Source organism: Schistocerca gregaria, chromosome X, assembly GCF_023897955.1.
Source record: "Schistocerca gregaria isolate iqSchGreg1 chromosome X, iqSchGreg1.2, whole genome shotgun sequence".
Classification (NCBI taxonomy): domain Eukaryota; kingdom Metazoa; phylum Arthropoda; class Insecta; order Orthoptera; family Acrididae; genus Schistocerca; species Schistocerca gregaria.
Genome location: NC_064931.1, coordinates 505,381,456 through 505,406,954, shown reverse-complemented (window position 1 = coordinate 505,406,954; position 25,499 = coordinate 505,381,456). Strand labels below are relative to the sequence as shown.

Genomic DNA, 25,499 nt, shown 5'->3' with positions numbered 1-25,499 from the left:
CTGGCTCAGACAGCTAATGGCTGCTGCTGCTGCCCCCTCCGCTACCGGTGCGAGGAGACACTTTGAAGCTACCTGCTTGTTCTGTCGAGCACTGTTGGAAGCTCACTTTTCTACAATATATGCACATGTAGAGACTTCGGTTACTCTACATACATACATGCATTCATAACCATTCATCATGTATTTAATTAATACTTGCCCATCGGTAAATTAATATGTTGAAGCGATGTGATGGCACCTAAAACCTTCTGTCCCGTCACAGATATATCTCGTCATTCTTTCATTAACCAGTTTGGAGTGTCTGTAACGAATACTGTGTGCTGCGCCCCTGCAGACACATGGGAGTGTGTTCATGGACTGCGACCCCCGCACACCCCACCATGTCTGCCTGCACAGATATGTTTTTGAATCTCATATTCTTGTAATGTGCTTCTGTTAAAGGGGGCTTGCCTTAAGGGGAGATTTACTATCTTTGGCCTGAAACTTTTCCTCGGGATGTGTTTTAGGTATCAATGTCAGATGTGGTCAAAATATTTACTAATATTTCCTCTACAAACTGGAATTTTTCCGACTGGAAATGTTGAAGAGCAAAGGCGGAAGTGCCGTTGTAACGAAACAAAATTTTGATATAGACCTCCATGTGCGGTACGTCACAGGTCAGCCGCCTCGCCTGAAATCAAAATTGAGTTGACGTTAACGAAGTATATAAGATTCTTTAGGAGTTGTACCTTGCTTAAGTTATTTGGACCATAGGAAACAAAATGGCAGCCATTTTGAAAAAATAGTTCCCCCCCCCCCCCCCTCCCCGGCTAAAAATATTTACAGTTGATAGATTGGAATAAAAGTGGTACAACTCCTAGACAATTTTTTAGTTAGCTTCATTGGAAACGAACAATCATGCCAATTGGTTCAGTAGATTTGAAGTTACCATACCGCGTGATAAAAAAAGTAATTTCAAGAAAGTGTTTGAAATTTTTGCTACATATAAATGCAACATTATGCAACTTGCGTACAATCTGCTATTTTGAGTCCATAAACTAGTCCTTCATCTTCCTCATAGAGGGTGTTCTGCTCCAGAGCCCTCGTACGGCCGGTGACAAGCGGTTTTCGGCCGCTTGAGTCTGGTGGTCGTCTGAATGCTTGGCAAACTGCATCGGATAGAATCCCAGCATGACGTCCATTGTTGTCGTGGTCTTCAGAATTGCTGAATACCCTTCGCTGAAGCTGCTCACTGCCAGGAAAGTCACAATCTTCAGTCTCCGCACCAGAATGCAAATACTTGGGGGCTAATTTCCAAACGCACGCGTTCAAACTTTCATTTGAATTTTGTGAGTTTCCTCCCAAGCACCGGTACAATAACTCCCCCTCCGAAAGGGCCTCGTAGATCGGATGAATCACTTTTTTAACTTCTTTGGAGAGTGGCTGGTCGTGTTGATATTTGTCCAGATGTCTGGTAGCCTCTGCAATGTGCCACTTGCACCAACAGGTTTCCCCAGCCGGACAATTTCGGTGTTGTGGGTGGTCATCTGCCAAACACTTGTAGAAATACGTTGTCCAAATTGCCTTCTTTATCTGTTACACTGAATTGGAATGCTGTCGAATTGCCAAGCCAAGGCATAGTACGTCATAAGCTCCTTGGTCACTTTCAGTTTTAGTCATGGGCAAGCACATTGAATAATTTTTTGCGGCTACTAAGTCGAAATTTCCCAAAAAAAGAGGTGTGTGGAAAAAAGGCTGGTTTCAGGCCGGTGCACTATTTCTTCAACTGCGAATAACAAACATTTCCATCCCATATTCGGAAAAACTGTTTCAGGAGTAGATTCCAAACATGTTTATAGATCCAAAAATGCAATTTAAAAAAATCGACATTTTAACCAAAAGATAGTAAACCTCCCTCGGCCTCATTTATATTTGAGTTTGGCTCTAGGGGACATGCCCTTTGACTGTCTCTCTCTACCTCAACCTTTATTGTATTGTGCCTCTACCCTGCCCTTACAGTGTGATTATACTCCAGATCAGACAGGCCACCTCTCCCTACTTTCTCTCTCTATGTGTTTATATCTTTCCCTCAAAGTCACCATTTTCTTTGAATACCTTTACTTTTGCCATCAACTCCAGTTTTCCATGGGACTAATTTAAATTAGCCATGCAGGGTCATAATGTAAACAGTTTCACAATAATAACTTCAGATTTTCTTTTATGGTATTTATATCTTCCGATTACCCTGACACATACACAAACTCCATCCTGCCCCCCCCCCCTCCCCCACTTTCCTCTGGAGGCTCACACTATCCTTGTGAGTTTGTATGTGGTGAATACAGAGTCCTTGAACCCTTGCAGTATTATTTCTTTTTCTATATTGTAAGAAATCTTTTACTATTCTGTATACACACCCCTAAGATAAGGATTAGGATGGCTTACAGTACCTCCTGCGTATCATAAGAGGTGAATAAACAGAATCCCAACTTAGGCAAGCTCTCAAGGCAACATAATTATGATCAAAATCTCCTTTTGGCTTTTATTATCTGCCAAACCACTATAACTTATGCCCCCCTGCGGGTTCGGGGGTAAGAATAGGCCCACGGTATTCCTGCCTGTCGTAAGAGGTGACTAAAAGGAGTCTCAACCTTTTCGGCCTTATGTGATGGTCCCCTCTCAGGTTTGACCTCCTCCTTTCTAAATTGTTCCGCAGAGCGAGCCGATTGAGGAAGGACGCCTTACATGATGCACTGTATCTGTCGTACATTGAGACCTTTACCCGGCTTTCTCGTCGTCGCACTGTTGTCCCGCTCGTTTTCCATCTCTTGGGTGAGGATACGTCCCTGGGTGCGATTACCACGCTGCACTGTGCAGTGTTGCTTTCCGTTGCGACGACGACCTTATACATTTTTGCACCTAAGCTCCAGCACGGTAGCCAGTCCGTTGTGGTGGGGCCGCCGTGTACCCTGTTGGTTGTAGCCCCATGACAACACAGGGATCGCTCTACTGATGCCTGCGCCGTTTACGGAGTAAACTTTAGAGGAGTCGTGCTGCACCTGAAATTCGCGAGGAACTTAACAGTATCCGAGCAATTCCAACCTCTGTCCCAATAAAGCAACGCCGTCTTCGTGGACACAGTTTAAAATGATGCTTTTTTATTTTTTGAGTCATTAGTCTTCTGATTGGCTTTTTGAGTCATTAGTCTTCTGATTTCTTTTTTTTTTTTTTTTTTTTTTTTTTTCGTCATTAGTCTTCTGATTGGTTTGATGCGGCCGCCACGAATTCCTCTCCTATGCTAACCTCTTCATCTCAGAGTAGAACTTGCAGTCTACGTCCTCAACTATTTCCTGGCTGTATTTCAATCTCTGTCTTCCTCCACAGGTTTTGCCCTCTACAGCTCCCTCTAGTACCATGGAAGTCATTCCCTCATGTCTTAGCAGATGTCCTGTCATCCTGTCCCTTCTCCTTGTCAGTGTTTTCCACGTATTCCTTTCCTCCCCGATTCTGTGCAGAACCTCCTCATACCTTACCTTATCAGTCCACCTAATTTTCAACATTCATCTGTTACACCACATCTCAAATCATTCGATTCTCTTCTGTTCCGGTTTTCCCACAGTCCATGTTTCACTTCCATACAATGCTGCTCTCCAAACGTAAAATTCTTTCTCAAATCAAGGACTATGTTTGATACCAGTAGACTTCTCGTGGCCAGGAATGCCCTCTTCGCCACTGCTAATCTGCTTCTGATGTCCTCCTTGCTCCGTCCGTCCTGGTTATTTTGCCGCCTAGATAATAAAATTTCTTAACTTCATCTAATTCCTGGCCATCTAACGTTATGTTAAATTTCTCGCTGTTTTCACATCTACTAGTTCACATTACTTTCGTCTTTCTTCTAATTACTCGCAATCCATATTCTGTACTCATTAGACTGTTCATTCCATTCAAAAGATCATGTAACTCTTCTTACCTCTCACTCAGGATTGTACTGTCATTAGAAAATCGTATCATTCATGTTCCTTCACCCCTATCCATATACTATCACCGTCTTCTCCAATGCGAAGCCAGTATGTTACCACAGCGCGACCTCTCGTGGTCAGAGACTACAAGATGTGACATTGTGATGAGTTCGGAGGAAGAGGAAGGTGGTGTCAACGAAGCGACCGTGCGCACACAAATGTGCTTCCTGAGCGAAGTGCGGTACACGTCGGTGTCGTTAATATTGCCGTCGTGGGCTTCGTGTTCGCGTCACGTCTGGGAGGAATGACGCAATCGGATTAGCAAGTCAGCCGCAGCAGCCGTGCGCGCCCTCCAGGATGTTTACGTGTCTGGGCTGTGGGTCTTGATTAGCCAGCCAGTGCTACAGGCAGCTGGGCGCAAGTCGCGCCGAGCGTACACAAATTTAGCAATCTGTGGAACACTCCAGCGGATGGCTGTTTTAATAACTTAGCTGTTGATTTACCCACCAAAATATTTTACAATGACATGACACAGTTCAGCTTAAGACATATCTAAAATAATTTTAAAATTATTTATGGAGAAAAAAAACAACTAACCAAAATATAGGACTGCTGGTTTTTGTGCAATACCAACCGGGATGGTGTAAGGTCCAAGCTGGAAGACTGGACGACACAGGACATAAAGCAGGAATACGTAAACTGAAGCCTTTCATGGTATAATGTGTGGCTGGTTTGAAGAGTTTTAGCAAACAGAACACGGCATGTTGTTCTCAATGAAGAGACGTCTGCAGACGTTAAAGTAACCTCTGGCATGCCACAGGGGAGTGTTATGGGACAATTGCTGTTCACAATATATATAAATGACCTAGTAGATAGTGTCGGAAGTTCCATGCGGCTTTTCGCGGATGATGCTGTAGTATCAGACAAGTTGCAGCATTAGAAAATTGCAGCGAAGTGCAGGAAGGTCTGCAATGGATAGGCACTTGGTGCAGGGTGTGGCAACTGACCCTTAACATAGACAAATGTAATGTATTGTGAATACATAGAAAGAAGGATCCTTTATTGTATAATTAATTATATGATAGCGGAACAAATACTGGTAGTAGTTACTTCTGTAAAATATCTGGAATTACACGTACGGAACGATTTGAAGTGGAATGATCACATAAAATTAAGTGTCGGTAAGGCGGGTGCCAGGTTGCGATTCATTGGGAGAGTCCTTAGAAAATATAGTCTATCAACAAAGGTGGTGGCCTACAAAACATTCATTCGACCTATACTTAGGTATTGCTCATCAGTGTAGGATCGGTACCAGGTCGGGTTGACAGAGGAGATAGAGAAGATCCAGGGTTATATGGTAAGCGTGATAGCGTTACGGAGATGTTTAGCAAACTCAAGTGGCAGACTCTGCAAGAGAGGCGCTCTGCATCGCGGTGTAGCTTGCTGTCCAGGTTTCGAGAGGGTGCGTTTCTGGATGAGGTATCGAATATAATGCTTCCTTCTACTTATAACTCCCGAGGAGATCACGAATGTAAAATTAGAGAGATTCGAGCGCGCACGGTGGCTTTCCGGCAGTCGTTCTTCCCGCGAACCATACGAGACTGGAACAGGAAAGGGAGGTAATGACAGTGGCACGTCAAGTGCCCTCCGCCACACACCTTTGGGTGGCTTGCGGAGTATAAATGTAGATGTAGATGTAGATGTATGCCAAGGAGTAGATGCCCATCTCCCTGGGTCATCAGGACTCCCGGCAATGGCCATCCTGCCAGGTGGCTCTTGCTGTGGCTGGGTGGCGCCCATGGGGAGGGCCCTTGGTCGGAGTAGGTGGCATCAGGGTGGATGTCCCGCAATAAAGCGTGGTACATCATCTCTTGCTGGTGGTCAGCCACCAGCAGTCTCTAAGCGTTCAAGGGCTCATTTTAAAGCTAACGTTTATGACCCCAAATCGTTCCCATCCCTGGCCACACCATGGGAGGAACGAAAGGCAATGGGTGATAGTGACATGTATTCGCCCAGGTATCTCGTCTGTACCAGAGCTGATGGGGAATCCTTTGTATCCATGAAGCCTCAGTTCTTTGTAGAGCATTTGGAGGACAAGTTTGGGGAGGTGGAGGGCTTGTCTAAAATGCGCTCTGGGTCTGTTTTGATAAAAACAGCATCCTCCGCCCAGTCACGCAGGTTGCTTGCTTGTGACAAGTTGGGGGATGTTAACGTTACCATCACACCACATAAGAGTTTAAATATGGTCCAGGGTGTTATTTTCCATAGGGACCTACTTCTGCAGTCTGATGACGAGCTGCGCGCCAACTTAGAGCGTAGAGGTGTTCATTTCGTCCGGCGCGTTCATCGGGGTCCGAGGGACAATTAGGTTGCTACCGGTGCCTTCATCTTGGCCTTCGAGGGTGATACATTACCGGAGAAGGTCAAGGTGATGGTCTACCGTTGTCGTCAAGCCCTATATCCCTCCCCCGATGCGGTGCTTTAAGTGCTGGAGGTTTGGCCGTATGTCTTCCCACTGTACTTCCAGCCTCACATGTCGAGATTGCGGACGCCCATCTCATCCCGATACTCCATGTGCTCCGCCTCCCATCTGTGTCAACTGTGGAGAGCCTCATTCGCCTTGCTCGCCAGACTGCAGGATCTTACAGAAAGAACGCAAAATCATGGAATAGAAGACCCTGGACCGACTGACTTACACTGAGGCTAAGCGGAAATTTGAACGGCTACATCCCGTGCGCGTGATGTCCTCTTATGCCTCCACTGTCACTCCTGCTCCAGCTCCTTTAGCTGCACCACAGACAGTCAGCTCTCAGCGTCAGAGGACCTCACCTGCCCCCTTGACGATGGGGGGGCCCCTTCTCTTGCTGTTGCTCCCACACCATCTACCTCGGGAGCAGTCCCTACTAAACCACCGGGGACACCAGTCCCCACTTCTAAGCCAGAGAAGCGTAAGTCTTCTTCGGCTTCTCTTGCTCGGACGGGATCCCTTGGGTCACTCCCATCACAGGTTCCTACCAGCGGCACAGCAGACACCAACCAGTGGCTGAAGAAGCCACAGGCCGCTGGTCGTCGGGCTTCGCGATCATCGTCGGTTCCGGAGACTGACTCCAATAAGTCCTATCAGCAACGGCACCCAAAGGAACAGAGGGACAAAACGACACTGAAGCCCCGTAAGACCAAGGCACCTGCGATGGCTCCTACTCCACCACTACCTACAACCTCTGTGTCTGAGGATGAGGTGGAGATTCTTGCGTCCGCTGAGGACCTCGATCTCGCCAGTCCCTCAGACACAATGGATAGCATTTGCACGGGTGCTCCATCGGAGGCAGCAGGTGACCCGGTGGCGTTATCTCCCTTCCCAGTCCCGTCACGCCTTTCTCAGCCATGGACAACACCATTCTCCAGTGGAACTGCAGCGGTTTCTTCCACCATCTAGCTGAGCTCCGCCAACTTATCAGCCTTCACCCTTTCCTCTGCATTGCTCTGCAGGAAACTTGGTTTCCGGCAATGCGAACCCCCGCCCTCCGTGGCTATCGGGGTTATTATAAGAACCGAGTAGCTTATGAAAGGGTGTCTGGTGGCGTCTGCATCTATGTCCTGAACTCTCTTCACAGCAAGTCTGTCTCTCTCTCCACACACCTTTAGAGGCTGTCACACCTTTAGAGGCTGTCGTTGTTCGGGTGTGGACGCCACAGGCTGTTACCGTCTGCAGTCTTTACCTTTCACTGGATGGTGATGTCGCGCAGCATGTCCTGGCTGCTCTGATAGCTCAATTTTGCCACCTTTCCTGTTACTGGGTGACTTTAACGCCCATAACCATCTGTGGGGTGGGTCAGTGGCAACAGGTCGAGGCGCCATCGTTGAGCATTTATTGGCGCAGCTCGATCTCTCGATCTTAAATGATGGTGCCTTCACACACTTCAGTGTGGCGCATGGCACATACTCCGCCATTGACCTTTCCATATGTAACCCTAGCCTCTTACCGTCTATCCAATGGAGAGTGCATGACGACCTGTGTGGTAGTGACCACTTTCCGATCTTTCTGTCACTGCCACAGCGTCAGTCTTCTGGGCGCCCTAGCAGAAGGGCTATGAATCAGGCTGACTGGTACTTGTTCTCCTCCACTGCCGCTATTGAGCCTCTCTCTAACGATGCCATTGATGCAGTGGTTCAATCGGTCACCACTGGCATCGTTACTGCCGCCGAATCTGCCATTGCCCGTTCTTCTGGGTCCCCTCGGTGGCGGACTGTGCCTTGGTGGTCGCCTGAGATCGCTGAAGCGATTAAATCTCGCCGGCGGGCGCTCCAGTGTCAAAAGCGACATCCCTCAATTGACCACCTTATCCCCTTCAAACGGCTGCGTGCGCGAGCCCGCCGCATTATCCGCCAACGCAAGCAGGAGTGCTGGGAGCGGTATGTGTCCACCATTGGCCTCCATGTCACTCCATCGCAGGTCTGGGCCAAGATTCGCCGCCTCTGTGGCTATCGGACCCCTGTCAGTGTTCCTGTGCTCTCACTGAATGGAGCAGTTTGTACTGACTCCGATGTCATTGCAAACCGCTTGGCAGAGCACTTTGCTCCGAACTCCACTTCTGCCAACTACCCCTTGGGCTTCCGCTCCATTAAGGAGCAGATAGAACGTCGGAGTCTTTCTTTTCACACTCACCATCCTGAATTGTATAATGTTCCATTCAGTAAGTGGGAATTTCGCAGTGCCCTCGCCGCTTGTTCTTATACCGCTCCTGGGCCAGATAGCATCCACTCTAAGATGCTGAAACACCTTTCAGTGGACTGCCAGCGACGCCTCCTCGATCTTTACAACCGCATTTGGGTCGAGGGTGAGTTTCCGTCGCAATGGCGGGAAAGTCTTGTTGTCCCCATTCTGAAACCAGGGAAGCAGGTGAACAGCTACTGTCCCATTAGCCTCACCAACGTTCTTTGCAAGTTGCTTGAACAGATGGTGAGCCGGCACTTGAATTGGGTACTAGAGTCTCGGGGCCTTCTGGCTCCGTCTCGGGGTGGGTTCCATAAAGGTCGCTCCGCCGCCGACAATCTGGTGAGCCTGGAGTCGACCATCCGTACTGCCTCTGCCCGCTGTCAGCATCTGGTCGCTGTCTTTTTCGACATGCGGAAGGCGTATGATACGACTTTGCGTCATCACATCCTTTCTACGCTTCATGGATGGGGTCTTCGGGGCCCTCTGCCGATCTATATCCGCAATTTTCTGTTGTATCGTACCTTCCGCGTACACGTCGCGGCCTCATATAGTTCCTCCCAAGTCCAGGAGAATGGTGTGCCACAGGGTTGTGTTCTCAGTGTCTGTCTGTTTTTAATAGCTATTAACGGGCTCGCTGCGGCCGTGGGAAATACTGTCTCCGCTTCCCTGTATGCTGACTACTTCTGCCTTTACTACAGCTCTATTGGCATTGCAGCTGCTGATTGTCAGCTACAGGGCGCAAGGCGCAGTCTTGGGCTGTAGCGCATGGTTTTCAGTTTTCGGCAGCCAAGACCTGCGTTAGGCATTTCTGCCGGCGACGCACTGTACACCCGGAGCCGCGGCTTTATCTCGACGGCGAGCTTCTTACAGTGGTGGAGTCACATAGGTTTTTGGGGGTGGTTTTTGATGCCCGGTTGACTTGGCTGCCTCATATTCGGCAGCTTAAACAGGCGTGTTGGCGGCATCTAAATGCTATGCGATGCCTGAGCCACACCAGGTGGGGCGCCGACCGATCTACTCTCCTACGGCTTTACAAGGCGTTAATCCAGTCCCGTCTGGACTACGGGAGTCTGGCTTATGGCTCAGCATCCCCATCTGCGTTGCGGGTGCTGGACCCAATCCTCCACAGCGGGATACGCCTTGCCACTGGTGCCTTCTGAACCAGCCCTGTGGACAGCATACTTCTGGAGGCTGGTGTCCCTCCACTGTGGTTACGATGCCAACAATTACTGGCTGCTTATGCTGCCCATGTTTTTAGCTTGCCCGGGCATCCAAATTATCGTGTCCTATTCCCTCAGTCAGTCGTCCATCTGCCAGAACGTCTGCCCCGGTCGGGTTGTCCGATCGCCGTACGTGTCAAACAGCTTCTCTACGGGCTTGGGTGTTTCCCTTTACCACCTCCTTTCCGGGCCCCTCTGCGTACACCCCCGTGGTGTGTGCCTCGCCCTTGCCTTCGGCTCGATTTGGCACAGGGCCCGAAGGACTCGGTCCCTCCGGAGGCCTTCCGACACCGCTTTTATTCCATCCTGGCCACGTATCAGGGCTCTGGCGTTGTCTACACCGATGGTTGCCTGTTGTGTTGGTTATGCACAAACTCTAGGGGACCATTCTGAACAACGTTTGTTGCCGGTTGGCTGCAGTGTTTACACTGCTGAGCTGGTCACCATCTTTTGTGCCCTAGCGTATATCCGCTCCTGCTCAGGTGAGTCCTTCGTTACCTGTAATGGCTATCCAGGAGTCCCTGCATACTCGTCCTCGTTGTGGCCGCTCTGTGGTCTTCGTGTGGACCCCAGGCCATGTTGGGATACCTGGCAATGAGAATGTTGACCGCCTGGCGAAAGAGGCCACCAGTACACCATCTCTGGACATTAGCCTCCCGGAGACAGATTTGCGAGCGTTCCTACGCAGCAAAATTCTGGACCTTTGGGACACTGAATGGCGCGCCCTGCCTTCACGAAACAAACTTCGGGCCATCAAGGAGGCTACCGGTGTGTGGCGCTCCTCCTTGCGGGCCTCTCGCAAGGAGTCTGTTGTCCTCTGCCGGCTGCGCATTGGGCACACATGGCTGACGCACGGCCACCTATTGCTATGTGAGGACCCACCTTTATGTCGCTGTGGCTCCGTTTTGACAGTGGTCCACATTTTATTGGACTGTCCACTTTTAGCTGTGCTCAGGCAGTCGTTTGCACTGCCTGACACGCTCCCTGCCCTTTTAACAGATGACTCTGCTATGGCTGACTTAGTTTTACGTTTTATTCAGTCAGGAGGTTTTTATTGTTTCATCTGAGTGTTTCTGTTTCATTTTATTGTATTGTGCTGATTCTGGCCTTTGGCCTATGATTTTAAACTGAGTTTTTTAATGTGTTCTCGGTGGTTGCCTTTTCCTTTTTTATCTCTATGGTCGGCCAACCACTGCCACACTCTGTGTGGTGTTACTTTGTTTTGTCTGTTCTTTGTCTGAGTATTTCTTGTCCTGTGTCGATGCCGTCTTTCCTGTTGTTCATTTTTCTTCTCTTTGGGTGGTTTTAGTTTTAGGGACCGATGACCATAGCAGTCTGGTCCCTTTAATCCCCCAAACCAACCAACCAACCAACTATAACTTATGGCTTCTTTAATTTTTTTAGTCTCCATTGGGATTTGATCCTACCCTTTCCTTCAAAATCTTATAGCAGTACAGGCTGTCTCGAGACGTTTGCGTCACTTAAAAATCTTAAACACACTTACGGTTACTTGCATACAAAAAATCCAATGCCGTAGCCAGTCCAATGTAGAGAGGTTGTCATGTACCCTCTGTCGTAGCAATCGAATAATGTCGGGACTAAGATACTGATGTGTAAACTGTAAACTCCCTGTGCAGTAAGTGTTTTACTGTGAGGTTCCAGGCAATGACCACTGTGCAAAGTGACTATTGCCATGGCTGGGTGGCGTCCATGGGTAGAGCAGTGAGCAGCATTAGGGCTGAAGATCAAAAAACTAAATTCATCAAATTTATCCATTAAATAACTGTACAGATCAACTGACTCACCAGAGGGCTAGCTGTAGTAATGCAGAAAGTTGTATAACACTTAAGCATTTGAGTTTCTGGCCACTCATTGGGATGAGAACAAACTTGAATAAATTTGACTATAGTTTATCTGGTGTGCACTAAAACTGATGAACATACCTTTACAGTAACAAATCGTTATTACTTCTGGAACACACAAAGAACCAGTGTGGATTAGTAGCTTCATTACAACAAAATAGAAATGGACCTCGTTTACAACAAAACAAATACAGTCAAAATGTACACCCAAATAATGCAGTTAGCAGGGATACATGCAAGTCACTATTATTCAGCATGAAAGCCTCAATATGATTAAGGATATCATGTGCTACAGAGGTCATAACCTTCAAACTGTTGATGAATTGAGTGTGAATTGAAAATGTTTGAGTCAGTTTTGTGTCTGTCGTCCAGAGATGTTAAAAGGACAGTTGGATATATAGGGTGCTTTTGTACTTGGGTTTGAAGGGAAAGTCCTGTTTGAAAAGGTTAATCATTGTCCACACAGGTGATGTCACCTAGAGCTTCTCAGGTAGAAGCCATTGTCTTTTTATTGCTTACACTTTGAGCATACCAGACTCTCACAGTGGACTCATTTTGTGACAAGTGGACCCTCGCCATTGTACCTGTGAAGCACCTTAACAGTTCCTCATATCCTCATAGTGTGTGTAATTACAGCCGATTGACAATCCTAGAAGTAAAGTATCCTATATCTTCAGATATAGAAAAAGCATTTATTTTTTGAAAGTAATAGCATCATTCTAAAGGTTGAAGAATGCTTCATATTTCTGCCACAATCATGAATTCGGTTAATGCAGTTTTGTAGAGGCTATGGCAGCTTTACGATGTCCGTCATACCAGCTTGCTGCCATGTCTTTCAGGAAGCATTGAACCTCTGCTTTCACCTCACCATTTAAGTAGAACAACTGTCCACAGAAATTGTCCCTCAACTTGGCACTGAGCGACTATCACCTATCCCCAAAGTCCAGGGTGTTTGGCGATTGGATGAGAAGGTTCTAACCAAAGTTTTGCAGGAGATCGATGGGCTACATGTGGGCAGGCAGTGAAATACTGATAAAACTGAGAAGGGCAATTCATAACTGGGTAAGAAAAGCATTCTCCATGAGAACATCAGGCCACATGTCGCCTGTCAAACTGTCAATCTCCCACAAAACTTTGGTTGGAACATCATTACCCATCCACCAACCAATCCGAACATGGCGCAGAGTGACTTCCACATCTTTCCTAGGTTGATGGAACATTTCTCTGGACAGTGGTTCTGCTCCAACTAAGAGATGGAGGAAATAAGTTCAATGCTTCATGAAGGACATAGCGGTGAGCTGGTATGACATGGGCAGTTGTAAAACTGCCACAGAATCTACAAAATTGTGTTGACAAATATTGTGATTATGTGGAAAATGTAGCACCCTTCAATGTTCAAAATGATGCAACTATTATAGAAAATGAACTCTTGTGTATCAAAAAATGAGACTTAATTTTTAGAACTGCCCAGATATGTTGTTACCTCAGATGCTAGTTGACAGTACAACAGCTGCCAGCGGTGTTATATTTTGTATGAGAAAATAGGCAACATAACAAAATTAGAGACTTATGTTTTTTCCCAGCATGTCCAATGTTCAAATAGCTTTGGACATTGCCGACAACTGCCAGTATTGTGACAGAATCACACCCTTACTTGCTAATTTAATTTCAACGGTGTCCTTGATTACACTATCCCAATAATTGTGAGTGGCAGAGCTGATGTGCAGTTACAGCTGTTGGAATAGTGTTATTAAGCAAGCTGCTGAAATTAAATTAGCAAGAAATCTTGTAGAGATAGTGGTTTTTGTTTACATTCTGCATGGAATACTGATCTTTCACTTGTCAAAAACCCCAGAGGAACAGAGTTTATACTACCTCCCCCATTTATGATTTTCACTACTGACAACTCCTGATACTGGTGATCTTTGATTTGTAATGGTGCTGTATAGCGTGCGCGTGTGTACGTGGTGAGTACGTGCGTGGCGAGCACGGGGCCCCGAGCTATTGCAGCCTTCCTTCTTTCCCGGGGTGCATTTCCATTCCATTCCATTCCATTTCATTCCTTGCTCCTTCCCTTTTCGCCCTCTCCTCTCCCTCTTGATGTCCTTGTTTATGGTAGCCCCGCTATCCTCCTGGTTATGTTGACTTTGCAATTTGGTTTTGTTGCGTAATTACCTCATTATTTTGGTGTTGTCTGGTTGCCCTCTGGGGTTTAACCTCCATTACTAAATTTCTATTCCATAGTGTGAACCATTTGGTGAAGAGCACCTTACCTAGTGTCTCCAGCGTGTGTCCTCCTAGTTCCTTCCACCCTTTCCTTCACGATGTTGTCTTGTGCTAGGGTACATAGCCAGTGCGGTAGCCAGTCCTGAAAACACAGGGATCACACTTCAGATACCTGAGCTGTGACTACCTCATGTAAGCCTAGCAGTGGTTGTCATCCTGGAGTATCAGAACTCCCGGTAATGGCTGCCGTTCCAGATGGCCCTTGCTGTGGCTGGGTGGCTCTCTTGGGGAGAGCCCCTGATCGGAGTGGGTGGTATCGTGGCAGACGCTATGCAAATGAAACGCGTACAGATCCAGAACTCTGGCCGTTCTTGTACGGCCATCTCTTTGCATAGAAATGATTCTTAGAGTGCTGCTTCTTCTGCCCCTTCAGCCTTCCCTTCCATGGCTACCCCCTGGAAGGAGGGCCAGGCTCGTTGGCTAGGGGCGAAACCTTTCCCCTGCTATCTGGTTTGCACCAGGACTGATGGGGATACTTTCACCAATACCAAACCTTTATTTTTTGTGGAACACATGGAAGAAAAGTTTGGTGAAGTGGACTCTCTGAGCAAGATGCAGTCGGCTTTGTTGTTGATCAAAACTGCTTCAGCTGCCCAGTCTGCGACCCTTTGTGCCTGTGACCATGTCGACACAATTCCTGTGTCCATTACCCCCTCCCCCCCCCCCCCCCCACCAGTATTTGAATATGGTTCGAGGTGTAATTATTCACAGGGCCTCATCCTTCAAACTGATGAGAAACTTCGGGACAATATAGGACGGCGGAGTGTTCACTTTGTTCGGTGTGTTCAGAAGGGCCCAAAGGACAATTGCATTGATACTGGTGCCTTTATCCCGGTCTTTGAAGGGATACCCTCCCTGAGAAGGTCAAGATTGTGGTTTATCGATGTGACTTGAAGCCGTACATCCCACCATTTAGGAGATGTTTTAAGTGCTTGTGTTTTGGCAACATGTCTTCCCACTGTTCAGACCCCTCTCTGTGGTGCCTGTGGATGTCCACTCCATGAGGGGAGTTCCTGTGTTCCCCTTCCTGTGTGTGTTAGTTGTCATTGCAATCAATCTCCATGTTTACCAGATCGCCCGGCTTACAAGAAGGAAAAGAAGATACAGGAGTAAAAGTCCCTTGATCGTCTAACCTACACTGAGGCTCATAAGAAGTAAGAAGATGAAACTAAATCATATTTAGTTACATCCTCACGCCTTCCTCCCACTAGTCCCGAACCCCTCTCCTCCCCCCCCCCCTCCCCTCCCCCCTACCCTCCACTGCAGCTCCCACACCCTCCCCTCCGGGCACCACTCCCCCCTTTGCCCCATCCCCCCTTCCCCTTCCCCCAGCTGGAGAAGTGTCCCACTTCTTTGGCGTCTGCCAGTCAAGGGTGCCCCTCCCATGATCCCCCTTCCCAGCACCTTCCAGGCCGAAAATCTGCAGCCACACAAGAACCATGGTCTGTGGGCCCCTCAGGTTGCCCAAATCTCTTAATGTTCTAGATCTTGCTCCAGCTGGCTCCTTTTTGCCATGCAGCCCTCTTCAGTCTCAAACAGAAAAGAAGAAGAAACATAAGTCCCGGGACACAGAGCTTTTGGTGTCGCCAGAGGTCCTGTCCACACCTTCGCAACCTGAATCTGACCTGCTGTCCATGGGTGTCGCCCCCCTTCCTTGTCGGAGACGGATGATGACCCGGCAGCATGGCTGGCTTTAGCCTGTTCACCCCCCCCCCCCCCCCCCCATTTGAATCATCATTCTGTGGTTATCCAATGGAATTGTAATGGATATTACGGTCACCTTCTGGAGGTGAAATCCCTTATTTCATCTTACTCTGCAGCTTGTGTGGTTCTACAGGAATTTTACTGATCACAGACCGACCCTCCGTGGTTTCCGTGCTTTCTGTCAAAATCAGGTAGGCCCCCTGCGGGCCTCTGGTGGCGTTTGTACGTTGCCTGTACGGATGTTGCTAGCACATGGATTCCTCTTCAGACTACATTGGAATCAGTTGCTGTTAGGGTCCACCTGGACTCTGAGGTTACGGTTTGCAATCTTTATCTCCCTCCTGACAGGACTCTTACACCTACTTCCGCCTTAACTGCCCTTCTTCAGCAACTTCCTTCCTCCTTCCTTCCTCTTTCTTGTGGATATTAATCCTCATCCTCCCTTGTGGAGCAGTGCCTTCTTAATGATGGCTCCTCTACTCATTTCAGTGCTGGTCATGGTACCTTTCCTGCCATTGATCTTTCTCTTTTTTTTCTCCGTCCCTCCTCCCTTCATTCCACTGGTCGCCACACGACGACCTTTGCGATAGTGACCACTTCCCATTGATTCTCTCGCTCCCTTCCCGCTCCCCTATGGACAGGTTACTTTGTTGGCCTTTCCAACTCATCAGTTTGCCTCTATACAGTTCACAGCTCATTCTTTCTCCCTTTTTGTCGGATTGTATTGATGTCGTCCACCATGACTTAAGATGCGATTGTTCATGCTGCTGGCCTTCCGAATTGATGCTCATCCTGACCATGTCGCCGCCGGCAATCCCCGTCGTGCAGTCTGACGGTTGCTGTTGCAAAGCTCGACAGCAATCTCCAATGGCAACACCTTAAGAGGCAACCATCCACTGTCACTCTTATTACCTTTAAACGCCTCCACGCCGAAGTCTGTTACTTAATCAAACAGAGCAAATGGGTGTGTTGGGAACGGTTTGTTTCTTCCTTTGGTTCTACTGTCCTTGGGTCACGGGTATGGGCTAAACTTTGCTCTCTCCAAGGTTGCCATTGGTAGTCTACCCTCCCAGGCCTTGCCCTCCCAGATGGCCTTTGCATGGACCCGTTGATTCTTGCGGAACATCTTGCGACCTGTTTTGCAACAGCAACAGCAACAGAAACAGCATCAGCATCAACCTCTTATCTGGCTGCTTTTGTTCACCAGAAACAGCGGGCCGAAGCTTCCGCCTTATGTTTTGCTCCTTGTCACTCAGAATCTTCCAATGAACCTTTTACTGAAAGGGAACTTCTTTCTGCACTTTCTTCTCATGATACAGCCCCTGGCCCAGACTCCATTCATAACTAATTGCTTTAACATCTTGGTGCTCCACAACGACAACATGTGCTCCGGGTGTTTAAGTGTATTTGGCTCCAGGCTGTCTTCCCTTTTCAATGGCGGGATAGCATCGTAGTTCCCATCATTCAGCTTGGTAAGAACCCCTTGTTTGTCTAAAGCTATCAGCCTATTAGTCTGACAAATGTTGTTTGCAAGTTACTTGAATGGATGGTAGTCCGTCGGCTCAATTGGGTCTTCGAATGTCGGGATCTAGTGTCCCCTTACCAGTGTGGATTCAGAGAGGGACAGTCTCCAATCGATCTTTTACTTAGCTTGGAATCAGCAGTTTATCGGGCTTTTTCCCAGTGCTGCCATTTCGACCTTCGCAAGGCCTACGACACGGCTTGGTGCCATCACATCTCACTTCCACTTCGAGTGGGGTCTTCGGGGCTCACTCCAGATTTCTATCCAGCAGTTCCTGTTTCATCGGTCTTTCACGGTTCGGGTTGTTACTGTTTGTAGTTCTCCATGGACCCAGGAGAATGGCATCTCACAGGGTTCCGTATTGAGTGTACTTTTTCTCATTGCTATAGATGGGCTTGTTTGGCCTTCGTCCGTCCTTTGGTCAGCCCTTATCTGTATGTGGATGATTTCTGCATTTCGGTTAGTTCCTCTTTGATGGCCTCTACAGAGTGGCAGCTTCAGCTATATGGTGTGCCTCTGCTTGGACCTTCTCACACGGGTTTCAATTCACTCCTTTAAAATTGCTGGTGGTCCACTTCTGTCGCCGTACTATGGTCCACCCCGTTCCGGAGCTCTACCTGGATGCACGATGACTATCTGTGGTCCCACAGTTTCGTTTCCTGGGTCTTCTTTTCGACAACAAGCTCATTTGACTGCCTCATATCAGACTTCTGAAGATAGTATGTTTCCGTAAACTAAATGTCCTTCGCCTCCTTGCCCACACCTTTTTGGGGTGCGGATCGTTCGGCTCTTCTCCGCCTTTAGTGCTGTCTCACTTGGGCTATGGTTCTCAAGATTGTGGTTCAGATGCTCCTTCCACACTGTGCCTCCTGGATCTGGTCCACCATCGTGGTGTTCATTTGACCACTGGTGCCTTCCCTACTAGCCCTGTTCATAGTCTCGGTTGAAACCGGGATCTCCCCCCGCCCCCCTCCCCCTTACCCGGCCTCCCCTTTCTGTTTGGCAGTCCCAGCTTCTGGTTTCTTATGCAGTCGCTGTCCGTTCCTCTCCCACTCATCCTTTCTATTCTAATCTGTTCCCAGACCAAGGATGTTGCCCACCTGATTCCCTCCCTCGCTCGGTTTTACCGGTTGGGCTCCACCTTGTGTGTCTTCGCTGTGATTTACAGCTTCCTTCTTTGTCCTGTCTCTCCCACTGTCAGCTGTGTTAGGAGATTCCTGACTCCCCTCCCTGGCCAAGATCCTCTTTTCTTTCCCTTTTACTTTGTTTGTATCACTTCTTAGGTTTGGTTAGTCTCCTTTTACAATATGCACTTTTACATTCTAGCTGTTGAATGCTTTTAAATAGCAGGTCGTCTTGCCTGTACAGCATCAGGGGTGGGATATTTCCTGCCTCTAGCATAGCCTTGGGGTTGCCCACTTGCTGACTTCCGTCATTTTGTTTTTGCCATTGACAACACAACTACATTTTTTGGCCTTTTATCTTTTGTCATTTTGACTTTTCTGAGATGTCAGTCTGTCTGAATGGACCACTTTTGAAACAAGGAACTGATGACTTTGCTGTTTGGTCCAACCAACCCACCCACCCAGTTATGCTCTACCCACAAACCAATACATATCACTTCTTATTTCTATCATACACTGCTTAGTCTTTCACTCTTTGACATATTAGACAAACTTACTGATCAGTGCTCAGGGTACCCATTGTTTTATGTTTACGAGGGTGCCTCTAGGCACTGGTGCTAGTCCTAAGTGCTTCCAAGCCTTCTCCACACCGGCATTCAATTCCTTCTGCCTTTTCACTTTAATATTTTTGTCATTGTAAAGTATCCAGTTTTTTTTTTTTTTTTTTTTTTTTTTTTTTTTTTTTTTTTTTTTTTTTTTTTTTTTAATCCTGTTTTGTGGGAGTCGCACATTATTGATACATCCGAAAGTAAGAGCTGAACTTCCAAATATATTCTCTTACTGTATATTTAACTGCATCCATACCTGGGATTGTTAAGACACACCACTGTGGTGATGCTTGACTAGGTTAGCCGGTTCGAATCATAGTGATGCAAGAAATTTTCACTGATTGTATTTGGCCAGAAATGGGAGAAGAGATTGTGATGTAAAGTTCCGGACCATAAGACTGTGCACCAGTGTTGATTGACTTGCGAAAAGTAGTAGTTTTGTGTAATGGTGTCATTGGACATACTGATAAGATTGGAGATAATCAATTTAAAGTTGGCAGGGTATAGGGGAAGTAAACCTCACTGTAAAGTTAAGGGCATAGGTGTATTGCTCTAAAAGGAGGTAGTATATATGATCAGACAAGGGAGGAGAACATGTAGCTTGGTGGAGAAAGATATAATTTTACTATTATATCCTGAATTGCTTTTCCTTCCACTTCCATCTTCATATCTTCCTACCTACCTTGTAACGCCATCTGTAGTACTTGATGTGGGAACGTTTGGTGACAGTGTATTGTTAAATCACTGTTTAATAAAACAGTTGTAACTTAGGCTCATGAAATCTCTTTTTTATATATCAAGACATGTTGATTTGTGCTGTTGTTATATTTTTGTTGTTACTATCTGTTAGTTTCTCCCCACAGTACATAATACATTGGTTCAGGTATCTGTTTATATATATGAACATAAGGTTTTCAACACTGTGAAAGTAAAAGCTGCTGTTTTTTCTTCATTATCCTAACTAGGTATCTGAATGATCTTTATACTCTGGATTTGAAGACTAGTACCACTGCTTGGGACATTCCACAAACAAAGGGTACACCACCATCTCCAAGAGAGTCTCACACAGCAGTGGCATACACACAGAAAGCCACTGAAGTAACTCGTATTGTCATTTATGGTGGAATGAGTGGTTGTCGTCTAGGGGACCTTTGGTTTTTGGATTGTGGTAAGTTACTTAATTTTTCTACCATTCTTTTATTGTATTTCGTGGTTATCCTCAAGTTGTAACTTGTTACACTGCAGTATGTCTGTTTATTATCCCACAAGCAAAGAAACTGTCCATTTATTTTTTGCTGTCTTTTGCACATTTATTGTGTTTGTGCAGTGTCCACTAGTGCTGACTCTTCTGTTAAATGTGGTTGTTTCATTAAGAGGATGCCAGTATTTCATTCATATGTACATAATTAGACAAGTTTCACTTGTAAGAAAGTTTTTTTAACTTCGCAGTGTAATCGTACAGGTGTTAAAATTGAATATATTATCAGTACATGGAAGTCATATGTGCAGCAAAAGGAACATTAAAAATTACTTACAGTGAAAATATAAAATAAAGTTGCATTTTACGTATTGTGGAACAGAGAAACTTGGTGATAAGACTTAGTCAACAGGAAAATGATCCATACAAATGCCATGGCATAGTCATAAGACTTAGTCAACAGTAAAAGTGGTCCATGTAAAATGTAAGGCCATGTGCATCATACATACAGACAACTAGCAGGATAGAAGGAACAAGCCAGCAAGAAAATTATGCTCAGGTGACACTCACATACGAAACAGTGGCAACTGCAAAAGACACCTGACATATTTTTAAAAAAATAACATTATAATAACATCATAGAAACAGTAACACAACAAATATAAAAAAGCATATAAATGTATGCAAACGTGAACCAAACTGACATGCATCAAAGAATGATAATGACAGATAGCCTGTTTGAAAAAAATCTTTCTAAACAGCATGGAATACCTGATACTGCTGCTATGTTGATTGAAGAACAGGCCAAAAGCCGCTGAAAAGTTTCTGATTTTAAGCTGTAATTTATCATTAAGAATAAAGTCCTTATAACTGAAATTGTGCTTAAAAATTTCAAATTCCTTGGACAAGTTCTATCTAAAACTCTTCTCTTCCCTACCGCACCTTCCAGTTTAATCGGGGAATATGTACATTGTATTGTGTACGTGGCATAAGTAGAGCCATGAGTGTATCAGCCCCTTTACCAATTCTTATTCTTTGAATCTTAAGTTTGAGTCCTCTTCCAGTTTTCCCTATACAGAAACAGGGACAGTCATTACACATTATTTCATGGTTTCTTATTATGCTTTAAGATGTGAATTAAATTTTTCCCCGAGACAGTTGGTAGTTCTTAGCTTTTCTAGAATTGGTACGGCAAAGGAAATTCCCTTTGTTTTTAACTTCTTTTTCCAGTTTGTAATCTTTGAGTGGGACATTTTTAGCAGTTCTATTATCCAATAATCAGTCTACTAATGATTGTCCATAGCTGTTACTGGCTTATGAGAGATTCAGAATTCAGTTTCATCCTTTTTATACCCAAAAAAGATTAAGAAAATTCACCTCGCTATTCTCATTCTGCAGTTCTTTAGTGAAAACTATTTTATCATGTAGTTAATTGAAAGTATGAAACAGTTTAACTCCTCATAAGTACCTTCGAAAACTATAGCGTGTTCTCTGCAGTCCAAGGTAGCTTCCTTTGATAGCAGTTGCTTATATTCCAATGTTCCAGTTCACACTACTTTGGAGGTGGTTGAAAATAAGGTGCGTCTTCACTAAAAGTTACGAGCCTGAAATTGCTGAACTTACGTTGTTGCTTCGAATTGCACTTAAACACAGTTACTTCATGTTTAACAAAAAAATTGTGTATGCAGTGTTTCGGCTTGGCCGTTGGTAGTCCCCTTGCCAGCATTTTAACTGACATTTTCACAAATTCTCTTGAAGTTTGTTCATAGGCACTTCTAAGGAATTAGGTCAGCTGTTTCATACTACTTTCAATCAGTTATATGGTAAAGTAGTATTCACCAAGGAATTGCAGAATGAAAATAGTAAGTTGAATTTCCTTGATCTTACTTTGGGTATACAAAAAGATAAAACTGACTTTATAATCTTTCACAGGCAAACTTTAAGGTAACATTATCACAATTGATTCGGCTCATCCATAAGCATACAAATTGGCCCTTCTCCATTTAATATTTATTGTGCTTTGGGTACACTACTATACCCAGAGATTTTTCAGGGAAAGAGAAATTTGATTAAAAGTATAGCCAGAAATAATGGCTATGAACAGTCGTCAGTAGACCGAATATTGGGTAAGGAAACAGCTAAGAATCCACTCTGAGAGATTACAAGCTAGGGAAAAAAAAGGTAAAGACGAAGGGAGTTTCTTTTCCATTCCATTCCATTCTTATATTTAATATAAGGTACACTGTCTTCTTAGTAAGAAATATGGCTGTAAAGTTTTGTTTTAAACTAGCAGCAGTCTTGGAAAAAATTTAATTCGCACTGAAAGCATAATAAGCCATTATCTCATTCTGGCATCTATAAAATGAGGTGTAATGATTGTCCCTGTTCCTATGTAGAAAACACACTAAGAGCAGTCAACATCAGATTCAAAGAACATTCATTGTGGTTAAAAAACAAAAAAAAAGAAGGGCAGGCAGTAACATTCATGGTTCTACTTGCACTGAGAGTCTCATAGAATGTACACACTCCTCTATTAAATTAGAAGATGCGGTCGTGAGGAAGAGAGCAGTCTTAGATTGGAATTGTTCGAAAAATTTTAAATTTTTAAGCACAACTTCAGTTATAGGGACTTTATTCTTAACAATAAATTATAGCATAAAATCGGAAACTTTATCTGTGGCCTTTGGCCTTTTCTTCAATTAACATAGTAATGGTATAGGGTTTGTCACACTGTTGAGAGATTTTTCTCAGACGCAATCTGTCATCATCCTACTTTAATGTGTGTCATTGTTGTAACATTTCCATAAGTTTATATGCTTTTTATAATTTTTGTTATATTTCTGTAATGTTAATAAAATAACATGTTGGTGGTTGACATTGCTTCCTATGTGAGTGCCACCCGAGTGTAAGTTTCCTGCTGCCTTGTCCCTCCTGTCCTGCTAGTTGTCTGTGTGTATGGTGCACGTAGCCTTACATTTTACATGGACCATTTGTACTGTTGACTAAGCTTTATGACTTAGTTTCTCTTTTCACAGAGTATGTAAAATATAAGTTTATTTTATATTCACACTGTGTGTAATTTTTGGTGTCTCTTTTGATGCACATATGACTTGTAATATATTCAACTTTTAGATGTTATTACTTCTTCTGAGGAAGACAGATTTATATTTGTTGAAACCTAGCTAAATGTTTGAATAAACTTTCCATGTGTCACCGGTTGGGTGTAGGAGTTCCATTGCATACTCAATTGAAGGAAGCACTGTAGATGACCAGATACGCAAATTTAAAAGGTTGTCACCTTATGTCCCTGAAGACAAAGCAGTTCATTAAAATTGATTTAAAAAAAGCTTTTTGACAGAAATGTTTGCTTTTTACAAACTTTAAGAATTTTTTTCCAAAATTCTTTTCTTGATTTGTATTTTTGTGTCTATGTATGCTTCTAACAAATGATTTTTTTATGTTTAGAATTGGCACAATTTTCCTGCTGGTGAACGGTGCTTTTCTGATTTAACGTGTTTCTAGACGTTATTTTTCTTTTCCCGTCCAGTTCAAGAGTCCCAAAACAGGCAGAATATTAATTTTTGACCTTTGTGATCTTTCATAGCCATCCAACACGTACATGACAATGCTACAGATAGAACTGACAAGGTACTTCCCAAGGAAATTGAACTGAAAATAACTCTGTTCACACATTAGCACTTTAAATTTGGTCAAAATAAGTTAACAGGTTTTTTCTTCCAGTCACTATAGTGTAGAGTGCAGACTCTATAAACTGGCAGTTGGGCGTGATCATCAACGAACTAGAATCTTGACCACAAGAGGAGCTGGTCAAAGGGTAACCAAACCCTTCTGGTGTTCTGAGGTTCATAATGGAACTCCATGATGGACCAGGATCACTCTTTTCACTCATTTCAAAATAAGAAAAGAGAAACAGTGAGCCACACACAACACAGAGCATTCGGTAATGGCTACGACGAGGTTGCTTGCATAGGTTGACAGTGTCATAAATGAGGTAGTTCAGGCCCAACCTCTACCAGTATTTGATGCAGCAACAGCTCGAAACACCCACCACCTAAAACTGCCATATTCAAGTAACCATATTCACTTTGTCTACATGGGGCACGTAAAATTGGATTTAACAATAAGTTTGCCAATTCAGCTCCTGGTTAGTATAAAAATATTGACTACTACTTCAGGTTGGCCATGTAACCACTCCAATATTTATTCTGGAAATGCGAGCCTAGATGCCGGGTTTAAACTTCAATAGATTTTTGTTCATTCCCATGTAAATGGACAATCATGTTTTAAAAATGCTTGGGATCTTGGATCACGTCTTGTTGTTAAAAATTTTCAGCTAATGTGGATGAAGTTACTTTCTGAGCAGTGGAGAGCAGCTAGAAATATTAGACTGAGTATGAAGTTGTCTAGCTGTAATATTTAATTGGCGAGAATCAGCTGTTGTGCTGACTAAATAAGAAACTGGAACAACTGATACTGAGATGCAGTATTTCACCAGTCTAGCAAAACGGCTTCACCATTAGCATGTAACCACAACAGGGAAAAACTGTTGCTGGAATGTGGTTTTTCTCCCAGAAGTTCTCATGTAAATGTAGTGATTATACCAGCTTTTGAACTTCAGTTGGCAGACTCATTAAAGTGTTTTGTTTGTTGTAAGATACTGTGTCCCATGGCTGAGTGCTGCTTTGCATTACGTGACGTGTAGAGACAAATCAAACATCCACAGTTATTGTTGCTCCAGGAGCATTGGATGCACTGATACGTAGTTGCGTTCAAGCACTTCTTATTTTGCAAACATGTTATTACACATGTTACCTTTCCAAATTAGGCATTACCAGATCATAAGCAGTACAGTGGAATCTTGCTAGTATGTTTTTGAAAGGGCCATTGATTTTGAACATTACAAACAGGAAACCGTACTTGTTGAAATACTTAATTTGGTAATGAATAGATTTTTTTTTTTTTTTTGTCATTGAAAATGCAGAATTGAGGGTACCATATTTATGGTAATATGCTTTGTCATAGTTCCACACTTCCTAACTTACAATTTCAGTAAATTGTAATTCAGAGTGCACGTTGTCGAGGAAATGTTAAATATCGCACCCAGGAACTCTCAAAATTGCTGTTTACAAGAAACAAAAATGTGTTAAATTTGGCAACATTTGCTAAATCCATTGTATCAGATGTGTAACTTTTATCACCACCCAATTTGAATGCAAGAAAGTAGTGACACATGAGAATAACCTCTAGTGCCTGAAATACATACCTGGTATGTGATGTAGAAAAAGTAAAAATATACTAAAAT

General features: G+C 44.7%; 1 protein-coding gene across 2 annotated transcripts in view; it reads left to right on the top strand.

Annotated features, from left to right (window-relative positions):
• Positions 1–25,499, top strand: part of LOC126297580 (host cell factor 2) — a 234,210-nt gene that overhangs the window by 29,184 nt on the left and 179,527 nt on the right. For both annotated transcript variants that reach the window (XM_049988548.1, XM_049988547.1), the window contains exon 4: positions 19,944–20,146. In XM_049988548.1, the coding sequence (XP_049844505.1) occupies positions 19,944–20,146 (203 nt within the window). The remainder of the gene's footprint in view (positions 1–19,943; positions 20,147–25,499) is intronic.